Raw genomic sequence first — 11,765 nt, 5'->3', positions numbered from 1 at the left:
TGACAAATGATTGAGAGAAGTTCTCAAGATACATAAACACCACCGCAAGTTACCAAGCAGGGATGAAATATACCCATTCCTTGTATGGCCTGCTGCCTAAGTTCTGCATTAAAATACAAGGTGAATTTATTTAATACTCTTGACCTATCTAACAGATTTGTTCTACAGATCCAAGTTTCCTTTTGTGCACAGTTTTTTTTGGGTTCCCTGCTTGGCTTGAAAGCATTTATTCTCAATCCCTTCTATTAATAAAGAATATTATAACCAATAATGCTAAGCAACTTTTAAAAGTCAAATTCAGATACCTAATACTGTTTGCATGTGACAAATTAATTTAATCTACTATACTTCAAAGCTTTACACCTTTGCAAGTGCTTGTATCTTTGGGCAGCCTTTACCTGAAAGGTGTCTGATTCTGCTGTTTGACTTTTATTCTTATATATAAATGTATTTCTGCAAACAAATACTTTTCAATTCTGAACAGACAGTCATTCAAGTTTCACAAATTTCTAATTTTTGTCTGTGATAAAAAATGTACAGATCTCTAATTTCATACTGTAATCACAATTAGCATCTTGAAAGATTTACAAGAAAACAAAACAATCATCCTGCCCTCAGTTCTAAAGTTATTGCTTCCTGAGGATACCATAATTTAAAAAATCCCCAGTCTGGGGATTCTGTCCAGTCTGGACTTCAGTATCACATGTTACTTCTGGGCCAGCCAAATATCTTTACGGTGGTTAGTGGTCTGCAAGACAGTGCAAAGACTTTAGTTTGATTCCCTGCTTTTACTTACTTGACCAAGCAGACAAATACATTTATGCCCATATAACAGCTTTCATCAAAGAATCTCTGAAGATGCACAACAAAAAAATGCAAAGCTGTTGCTGTTCTTAGGATGATTTTACAAAGAAGGAGGCCATGCATGAAATACCAAGAAATTTGAAATAAATTTTTCAAACTTGAGAATATGTCATTATGGGAGATCTAGATTTTACCAATGCTAAGTGTTTATACTAATGTTAAGTGAACCTACCGCTCTGTGTCAAGCTAAAGAGACCTTAGCATCCTCAAATATTGTTATCTTAGGTCTTACAAGGCAGTTTTCGGAGAAGTCTTCAACAAGTCTTCACTGGTTTATCAATGTATCTCCACTGTCCTCTATTGGCAAGGTTCTGGTCAAACCTGAATTAACAAGATTTTTATGATAGAAGCTAATTCTGCATAGAAGTACTGGACTAGCTACAAAGGGTTCCAGGAGTAATGTAAAAGCATTTATCAGTTTGTTTTCTGTCATATTTGATAATATCTGTACTGTTTCTGTAACTGAGCTGACAGTCTGGATCAGCAGAGTCACAACTATTTGCCTCAACTATCTTGAAACACATAGCATGGAACAGGGAAATTTTGATAATCATAAAGTTGATCATAATTTCAGTAATTACTTTGGTGACAGAGCATATATTATATAGTCTTGATAAACTGAAAGAGGCTAAGAAAGGTTTGTTTCAAAGTTGCTGACAAAGAACAACAGAATAAGGTAAAAATAATTAAAAAGAAAGACTAGCTTCTTGGACATTTACCACAGTACTACAGATGAACTTATCAAGTTAGAGTGGAACATAAACTGAATAGATCAGTATGATATTAAAAGAAAAATGCCATTTTGAGCTGCATTACCAAGAATATTGTATATCATATACAAGAGATAATTACTCTATTGTCTATGGAAGCTTCAGCTAGAGTACTATTTGCAAATCAGACTAGTGAACTTGCTGGTACTTATGGTAAATTGAGTAGTACTCATGGGAATGTAACAAGAGTGCTAATAATTTTCAGAAATACAACGTGAAAAATGTTTGAAGGAAAAGGCATTGTTAGGTCTATGGAGAAGGTGACAAGAAGGAATCAGCTTATTTAGAAGGAGAAGTATTTTGTTTAGCTCTTAAGAAAAACTAACATTAAAGGCAGCCTGGAGTAGGCCAGTACTTCAGTATACGAAGGGTATAGTGGGATTTTTTCAGGAAACTTTGAAACATGTCATAAACATGTTCTATACATAATTATCTTTTCTCAAAATAGAGATCAAATCCTGAGATTTTTTACAGATCCAAAAATCTGCAATTACATGAATTCAAGGTGACATAAACACTGCACAGATCCAGTTTAAAGAGAAGTAATATATTTTTGTTTATCACAGTAGTGATGTTGTGTGGTTTGTGTCTCCTGCTCACCATCACAATACTTGCTTTTCATCTACAAGGTGTGATACCAGTATTCCATAGATATTTTATATTAATGAATTTATTTTTCCTTGCATAAGTAAAAAAATTTAGAGCCTATATTAGTGGCCTAGCCTTTATAGTAATACAAAAAATATTTTAAAGGCTGGAAGTTAGATTGTTTTGAATAAGACAATGAGAGAGTTAAGTATTTCAAGAGCCAGAAGTTGTTGTTTTTTTTTTTTTTTTTTTTTTTTTTTTTGGTTGTTTTTTTTTTTTTTTTTTTTTTGGTTGTTTTGTTTTTTTTGTTTTTTTTTTTTTGTTTGTTTGTTTGTTTGTTTTTTGTTTGTTTTTGGTTTTTTTGGGTTTTTTTTTTTTGGGTTTTTTTTTTTTTGGTGGTGGGTTTTTTTGTTTATTTGTTTGTTTGTTTGTTGGTTTGGTTTTTGTTTTTTTTTTTTTTTTTTTTTGACGGCCCTTTTTTGCAAAATGAGACTCTGAGCTAGTTGTACTTCTGATGAACAGTATTTTCTATTAGAGTCTGGGAATATGTATCTAGTGGTATGCTTCTACACAGATTTCCTGATTAAATGCCTCCTAAAACCATACATAGAAGACCAGATGTCTATGCCTTTCCTCTGCATAATGGGGCACTTCAATTAAAGATCATTCTTCCTTTTGAATATAGCATTTGTTTTAGCTCTAATTTTAAGGCAATTGTTTCAATTATATCAACATCTCTTACAAAGCACTAAGCAATGCCTTCACATAGTACATGTGTGTGTTTGTGGCTGTTCTGTAAAAGCAATAAAGTCACAGAAGAAACTGAAGAAACTGAAGAAGCTGCAAGGACGTATTTTTTTTGTCTTTTAAGAGAAATACATGAATTAAGTTAGAACAGTCTAGACCATGCATTTTCCTTCTAAAAAATGTGACTTGGACTGTATTTCAACCATTCTTTAAACTTCTGGGAGAAGGGGAAAAAAAAGAGAGAAGAAAACATATCTAAACCCTGAGCTATCCTATATTAATAAAGACTGGAAAAGGAAATAGCAACATTATGGGAAGCACCGACAATAAAGCTGGATTAATGTACTTTGTGCACCATCAAAACCCACAAGACTGTATCTGCTATGCTATCTGAAGACTCCGCTAATTAATTCTGTCATTAGGAGTAGTAAACCGATATTTTAACTGGGTTTTGTTTTCTTTGCTAGACTTGTCACTGAACTGACTATGCCACGGAACTGCTAACTTTGTAAGAGTTTTTGTCATAGTTCTTATGTCACAACTTGTGGTAGTTCTTCAGTTGCAACGTATTTGCTACCAGTGCAATAACAATTAATTTGCAGTAACAGGTCAGCCAGAAGAAACTTAATAAAAGTGATCTCTGAAACAATATTGCCTCCTTCACTTGGGACAGGTTGCAGAACTGCTTAAAATTTATACTGTCTACATCACAAAGGCAGACAGAGTATTGATAACATTTTCTATTTACATGTATCCAACATAAAATGGCTTTTGCTTGCATACAATGTTATTACTTTACAGAAGTCTTAGAGGATACATGCACAGGAAAGCTTTTCAGGTACACCAAGAAATCACAAGCAAGAGAATTAAAAGAAACTATTCCGTGTATAGAGCATAATTTTACATAGAAAATCTCAGCTGCTACAGACTCAATGTCATACTCTAAGAATAACCACTCTTTCTGTGAGAGTATTTCACAAAGAACAGTGTCTTGCAGTCCTTCAAATGACAATTTCCTTTCTTTCTTCCTTAGAGCCAATGCCCTGTCCTCATCATCTCTAGCTCTGCTCTGAACAGAGGTATTTCTTAACATTATTGGTAGCATGAATTACACAAGTGCAATTAACTTTTATAGTAGGAAGTCACAATTTTGTATCCTTGAAATCAAATATACTGAAAGACTCTCGTGTCCTGAATAATTAATTTAAACTCACAAACTACAAGTTACCAATTTTAAAAGAACCACATTTTAAGTTTAAACTGATGCTAAAATACTTTGAGGTTGAAAAAGAACCAACCATTTAGACAACTGCTGTCTATTTCCCTTATTTTCCTTGTCCATCCATACACACACATGGAATAGTAATGATTTTCTCTAATTAATTTCATACACACACACACACACTGGTAGGGCCAAAATTTGGAGAAATTGCTTCAAGGTCAATGACCAACACCTTGGATGTAAAATCAAACTAACTGAAAGTGGGGCAGCCAATAAACAAAGGAAATTCAGAGTTCTATCTGAATAGCACTGTCAGTTGTGAACAGCATTTGGGTTATGATCCAGTGGTAGAAGTGCATGGATGAAAAATACTTCAAATAGGAAACCAGTTTTTGGACACAATATTTTAATTTCCTATTTTCTCCAGGTTCCTAAGATTTAAAGTAATGCAAATAGCAAAGTTTATACCTTCTTTTTGTAACTATACCTCACCAAAATGAACAAATACAGGGAGCCTATTAGATGTGCCCAACAAAGTCTTTATAATAAAAGCAGTGAGAGTACCTGGTATTTTAACTAGATCTTTGGATGTGAGGGTTACAATCAAGCTCAGGTTCAAACAAGAGCTATCTATTAAGTATCTGCTATTACAGTAGTTGAATCCACTGCTATAAGAGGTCAAAATCTAAAAGTTGGTTTTTCATAAGAAGGCAAGGATCAAGCTGTCAATTCTTCTGCCTTCTTTTCTTTCTCTTGACATGAAGATCAAATGGTATTGTAATATCTGAAGCAATTATTGAAAAATAAAAATAAAATGGAAGAGAGAAGTTATGATGGATGAGAAATCTTAATGCCACATTATTTAAAGCCTGCTTTAATGCTCTGTACTATATTCAGCTTAGGATGCCACATCTATATTAAGCCACCATTTAAGCAAGGTGTGAATAGCAGAAAAATAAATTTTCTACAAGTAGGGAAGTCTTACCAGTAATCTTTCAAGACTAGAAATGAAAGATTTTGTGATTTGCCCTGCCAATATTTGACATTTTTGTTCTTTTTAAGATACTGAGCCACCAATCACTATTAGCTCTGACTGGGGCATTTTATTTGTTAAAACTAATTTATGAGATCAAGCAAAGTGCACAAATACCCATTATAAGGTACCAGGATGAAATGAGTAAAATCCCATCAACAATTAGTGTTCAAGACAAAAGCAGTTAAACTGGCTAAGAAAAAAGAGACTTTCCCATCGTACTCACAGCTAACTCTCCTAGGCAATCATTTTTGACTGGTGTAATATAAGGAAAATAAATAGTAAAGCACTAAGAGTACTGAAAAACATTGAGATTCACTTGGGAAAGATACTCTCAAGTGTTATATGAGATAAGATGAAACATATTCCAAAATGCATATAGAACACTATGTGTGGTCTCTGACTAGCAGTTACTAAGTTATAGAAAAAAAATTTGATGGACAAAGATTGGAAGCGACAATAGAGAAAGAAGAAACTTCAATCTAGAGAGGTCTTAAATGTAAACATATGTATTCTTATTGGATAAAGGATGATAGTAGAATTACTAAATGGATCCAAAACATTTATTTTTTACTTTTTTTTACTACTATAAGTGAGTTGCTGAAACTTACTACATCGTATTTCTTTAATTTCTAAAGCTGAATAGGTGAATAGTTTTGGAGTTTTGCTTATGTTTAAAATCTTCTAGAGTCCCTTACAAAAACTGTTATAGAACTACAAAGTAACATCTATATCTATTGCTTTTAATATATGTTCTTTCAGCTGAGCCCACACTGTCCTGGAAGCATATTTATCCTAAGGAACATCTACTAATTGGGGAAATGCTTTGGGGAAAGTTTAGGATAAATCATATTGTGGTAGCAACCTCCAAAAGAGTGTTAGAAAATATTTGGTGCAGAGGATATGGTACAAAAAGAAAAAAAGATTAATATGTTGCAGACAGCCTTTTTTCATTCCCCAAAACCACGATTATGACTGGGAAGACTTAGCAACATTGAAGTGCTGGAAAGGCTCTGAATTGCCTTCAATGTTTTAGTGCATGAGGCAAAGGAAACATAATTAGCTACTCTTACTTCACTTCTTCCATGACAAAAATACTTTTTGACTCAGAACACTACAGTATCAGTATTGTTATTTGACATAGTCTCATCAGCTTAATACTGAATTTTGACAGCTGGCTAGCAGGGGTTAGAAAGTTATATGTTCAGAAGTTAAGAAATGTTATCATTACAAGTGTGTACAAAATATTATTTCATGTGATGAGTACACAGCATCTGAAATCGTATGATCATGTACGGTTTTCTTCCTGCAACATGTGTCTGTATCAAGTAAAGAGAAATGATGGCAATCTCTAAATAGAATGCCTGTTTAATAAATGGAGCTTCTTTCCAAATACTCCTGCTTAATTTACTGCTAAAATTTTAAGGTGTGGGATGAACAAGACAGAAAGAGAAAGCTGGAACTAGGGTTAAAGCAGATGAAGCAGTTAAACTTGATCCTGGAGACTTAGATTCTACCCCTGTCTCTAAGCTCCTGTGTCATCCCGTGCGCAACTGATTTTAAACCAAATGTTTACAATTGGTCCCTAGTTGCTCATATCTTGTCGCAAGCCCCTGGTGTTCAGAGCTATGTTTAGCTGAACCCCTTCAGAAGTACGCTGCCAACATAGGGTCAAACTTCAAATTCTGTCAAGAAATTATAGTTTGTCTAAGAAATCTTTACACTCTTTCTTATAATAAATGCTCAGATATTCTCTCCTAATCAGATTATTGACAATGGTTGAAGTTCTCCCAAATATCATAACGCAATAGACTAACTAGCATAAAACTCAAACAAAAATGCCTAAAAAGAGGAAAAAACAGAAAAGAAGGGAAAAGAAGAATCTCTAATAGAAAGTAGGAGCCTGTGTTTTGTAAGTCATGCTACAAGACAGGCCAACTATTGTAAGTAACACTTAGCACAGAAACTTAATACAAATATTCAGTATGTATATGGACGGTACAGCCATATTCCTAAATAAAATTAATAATCAGATTAGGACTTCATGATGGCATTAGTCCAAAGTATTGATGAGTATTTTTAGAATGGATTCTTTGCCCCAGTACAAATTGTGCATTACGGAAAACAGGTTTCATTTTCATGACTGGAAATAATTTCTCTGTTGGAGATTCTTTCTACCAGAAAACTCTTTTCTCGTTTACATTACAATTACACCATCCTCTAGAAGTGTTCTATATTACCTTGCAACTCATCAGAACACAGATTTTGGTTCGGTATCTTGCTCTAGTCCCTTTCAGGATTGGTGCCTCATGTCCCACCTCACCTCTGTTTGCTATGTGGGCAAATCCTCTGGGACCACATCTCCAGGTTTGCAAAATGGGAAAGATTCAAGTGAAGCATAAATTCCTTCTGTGAGAAATAGGATGAAAACAGAAGAGAAATACCACACTCTGGAGACATCACAATTTAGATGAATTATGGTTCCATTCTTCTCAAGTTGCAGTTACAAGTCAGACTCTAATTTGCAATAATAGCTTGGTGCTCCGATCTGTGAAAAACAAAAAACAACAAACCAATCAATGAAGAAAAACCCCAAAAGCAAAAAAACCCCAAACCAACCAAATCAAAAAGCCCTCCCCAAACCCAAAAAACTCCCCCAAACCCCAACAAGCAAACACAAAAAATCCTGAAGAAAATTATTTTACTTTCTAACTTTGTTAACACTAATGAATCTCAAACAACGAATACTACTAATTCATTACAGTGGTCAAATCTGGTTTTGAAGGAAAACTACAGTGAGAAAGACTTGCTATCTATATATCTCTGTTGATGAGGCTGAAATTGTTACAGACACTGTTTTCTTAATGAAAAAAAATATCATTAGACTAAGAAGAAAAAAAAAGTTTACGCTTTGCACTTACTCTCTGAAACCTTGCATATAACATCAAAAATTTAAGGTAATTACACACACTGAGAAGTCATAGGACAGTCCTGTGACACACCATGAGTCTATATGCTGTCTTTTGACACTAAACTGCAAGTAAAGGTGTGTTGTCATAATTTCCCACAATATCAATGATGTGCTGATTTCACAGTCACTGGAGCCCTATAAAGAAACAAAAGATACTGTGCATGTGTATGGTACAGTATTTTAATATGGGCCCTATCTTAGTTTTATCTCAGAATATACTACACAGTAGTCAAACTTGAAAGCAATAATTCAATGGAAATTTAAAACACAATTGTATATGTGACTGAAAGCATGACTTTGAAAGATGTGGAATTTCAGAAAAACTTGAAGCTTGTTCAGCCTAGTGACGACTAGTGATGTTATGTATTCAAATGGCACCAGTTAGTTATTCTGGTACTGATCCTAGAAGCAGAAGCATCTACACAGTGTTTATCCTGTAACCTCATACTGTCAACTCAAGAATCAGAATCCCCAACAGCCAGCTTGCCTCTAGCCATTTTATCTCCTCATCAGCTTTGAAGAGGCTGTAATATACTGCCAACACAAAAGACATTGGCTTATAGACAGGTGGAAGAGAAAAAAAGGTTTAAAAATGCTGAATCAAGTATCAAGCAAGATAACAAAGGAGTAACTCCATGAAGCTTTATTAGTTTTCATATAAAATTACTTAGAGTCTTTGAAAATAATGTAACTGGAAGCTATTAATGATTGTGCTACACTTACTTTTTATTGATATAGGCTATTATCAATGTAAACTACTTATTTAGTGGATATAGAAATATATCCTCCAAATTCCTAGCCCCAGTTTAAAAAAAAAAAAAAAAAAAAAAGTTTCCCAAAGTAGTAAGGAAATCTGGTTTTAAGTTTGGTCAAATGGCCATCTACCTACTCTAATACTTTCATAAAGCTGTAACCATTTATAATCTTTGATTCGCTTCAGGGAAACTGCACAATGAAGATCAGCCTTGTAATGGGTAAGGCATATCTTTATTCTAGCCATGCCTTTTGCGAGCCAAAATTTCAGCACTTTCTTTTTAATCAGCCTGTTTTGTTTGACCCTTTCCTCCTTCGTGTGAGTAGAGGTGGTTGTGAGGCTCTGAAGGCTTTGACCACGAGGGGGCTGTGTGAACACAATATTTTGGCAAGTTCTTGGCCCTTCCCTGGTTCAAAAGGGCAAATGCGTTTTTAGGTACGATAAAATGTGACTTTGAAATAATTAACAAGGTTTTTCTTATCTCTCCCCTTTGACAGAAAACGCACCAAGTCATGGCTTAATTAGTCCCGTGATTTTTTTTTTTAATTTTTTTTTTTTTTAAGAACAACCATAAAGTACTCCAAATCTTCATTGGTCATGGTACTCGATTAAAAATCCCAAATCCTGATGAACGCAAAATCCTTTTGAATCGTCGTTTAGAGCCTGAAACATGCCCTCAAAGATCAAAATTAATCCTGATGAAAAGTGGACACTACAAAGTTGTCCATAAGCCAATGCATATTATGCCTAATCAAAGTGTCAAATACCCAGAAAACAAATTTTCATGGAAACAGACATTGAGATATATCGAGTTTTATGAAAATCTAGTTTTGATACTAACACAGATAATTTGCCCTTCTCTTTTCCGACAGGCATAGGAAATAAATAAGTAACAAAGATGCCAAAATATGGTAACAAGCATGGGAAGTTGGCAATTCCCGGGGACATGCCGTTCATTACAGCGAGCTTGCTGTGAGTTCAGTCCTTAGCAGATCCAGGAAAAATCAGGAGCGCAGACGGCTACCTCCCATATTCTCTCAATTTTTCTCAGTTCCTGCTAGGTCATCTGAGTGTCCGGCTACACCAAAAGGGAGCAAAACGTTCTGTGTTTCACATCGCCTGGAAAGTTCTCCTCGCGTTCACTTTTTAACGGTCCGGTCGTGTTTAAACCTCGTGTACAAACCTCGTGTTTACACGGCGCCTGGCGAGGGGAGCCGGGTTTGACCGCACGGGTGACCCCCAGCGCCTTCTCGGGCCGGCCGCGAGGGACAGCGGGCCGGGGCTGCCGGTCCCCGCAGGTGACGCCTGACAGCCTCACCACGGTCCCCGGCCGAGCAGCCCGTGCGGCGGGGCGGCCCCGCTGTCCCCGGGGCGGCCGGCGGGGCCCGGCGGAGACGGCGCTGCGGAGCGGTAAGGGAGGGCTGGGGGGCCGCGGCGGTGGGCAGGCAGCGCGGAGCTGCGGCGCCGTGCGGAGCGGCGCGGGCCCGTCCGACCGACCCGATCCGACCCGACCCGGCCCGCCGCGGCCGCGGGAGGGCGCGGACCGTCCCGCCCCGCCCCGTGCCCCCGCGGGAGCGCGCCCGGCCGCCCGCCCGTGCCTGCGCGCCCAGCCAGGGCCGCCGCGGCGGCTGCGCTTCCACGGCGCCGCCGGGGCAGGGTTTCGCTCAGTTTGGCTCCGTGTCACACACAGATGTGACTCTTGTCTGTTCCCTATGAACGTACAACCGTGACGGCTCACCTCCTCCCGCCTCCCTTACCCACCCCCCCCGCTCCCTCCACAGGAAAAAAAAAAAAAAAAAAAAAAAAAAAAAATCCCACCCTTTTACAAAATATTTCCTCAGATCCCACACTGAGCAGCAGCCGCCGCCGCAGAGCCCTGGGAGCTGATGGAGCAATGGGTGGGAAGCGGGAAACCGGCACCACAAGCAAAAACTTCGCCTAACTTTTCCCTTCCTTTCTAACGCTCTTCCCTCTTCCCCTCCGGCTCCTTACCCCCTCCTCTGCGCTACGCTCCATTTTCCGCCGTCTCTCTGCCCCCTCTCCGCCCTCCCTCCAGCTTTCTTTCGCATTGCTGCCTTCCCTCTCTGGCTGGCTCCAGCAGCGCCTGGAGCCGATAAGGAAGAGGGGAAGCAGCGGGAGGGACCGCGGCCGCCCGAGGAGCGGCGGGGCGGAGGACGGGAAGGCGAGAGAGGGCAGAGCAGGCGGAGGGGCGCCGCCGGCCGCCCTCGCCACAAAGTTGGCGGCGGTCGCGGGGTGTTTTTGACAGCTGGGCGCGGGCGACCTCTGCCGCGGCCCCCGCCTGGCACAGAAAGTTTGCGGGGGAGGGAGCAGGCAGAGGGAAGGGGAAACAGCAGTCGGGTGTGTGTGTGTGTGTGTGAAAAAATAACCCCCTCTGCCTCCCTGCCTGCCGCCCTCGCCCCTGAGCGCGGGGTTGGAGGGAAGCAGGACTGTCCTCTCGGACCCGCTCGCAGCCTCCCCCCGCCGCCTCCCCTTCCCCAGCCAAGGATCCCAACAACAACAAACCAACCTGTGGAGGCTCTGACCCGAACCTGGGTCCCTCCTCCCATCACTTCCAGCTCTCTGCTGAAAGCTCTTTCTCTTTCTTTCTCCCTGCTCCTCCGGCTGAACTTTGGGGGCTGAAGTTTTGAGAGAGTCAGAGAGAGAGAGTGGCGGGGGGGGCGGGGGGGGGAGGAGGGGAGAGAAAGAGACTCGCTGCTGCTGCAGCTGCTGGTTTTCTTTTTTGTTGTTGTTGTTTTCTTTTTCTTTTTTTTTTTTTTTTTTTTTTTTTTTTGTGTGTGTGTGTGTGGGTGTGTGTT

General features: G+C 38.9%; 1 protein-coding gene and 1 long non-coding RNA gene across 6 annotated transcripts in view; one reads left to right on the top strand and one right to left on the bottom strand.

The window, feature by feature from the left end:
* Positions 1–3,705: 3,705 nt before the first annotated feature.
* LOC310922665 lies at positions 3,706–11,610 on the bottom strand. 2 transcript variants are annotated; one of them, XR_014592466.1, is made up of 3 exons: positions 11,477–11,610; positions 7,465–7,772; positions 3,706–4,975 (listed from the first exon to the last, which is right to left on the bottom strand). It is a non-coding gene; the product is annotated as an uncharacterized lncRNA (long non-coding RNA). The 2 variants fall into 2 exon arrangements; XR_014592467.1 differs by having other exon boundaries at positions 7,548–7,772; positions 11,477–11,608.
* The window catches only part of BNC2 (basonuclin zinc finger protein 2), a 333,664-nt gene continuing 332,706 nt past the window's right edge, over positions 10,808–11,765 (top strand). For all 4 annotated transcript variants that reach the window (XM_083883384.1, XM_083883383.1, XM_083883381.1 and 1 more), the window contains exon 1: positions 10,808–10,847. In XM_083883384.1, coding sequence (XP_083739510.1) covers positions 10,836–10,847 — 12 coding nt within the window. In that variant the 5' untranslated portion in view covers positions 10,808–10,835. The remainder of the gene's footprint in view (positions 10,848–11,765) is intronic.

This window comes from Zosterops lateralis (assembly GCF_965231275.1).
Source record: "Zosterops lateralis genome assembly, chromosome: Z".
Lineage (NCBI taxonomy): Eukaryota > Metazoa > Chordata > Aves > Passeriformes > Zosteropidae > Zosterops > Zosterops lateralis.
The sequence above is the reverse complement of the archived record's forward strand: the minus strand, read 5'-3'. Positions and strand labels throughout refer to the sequence as shown.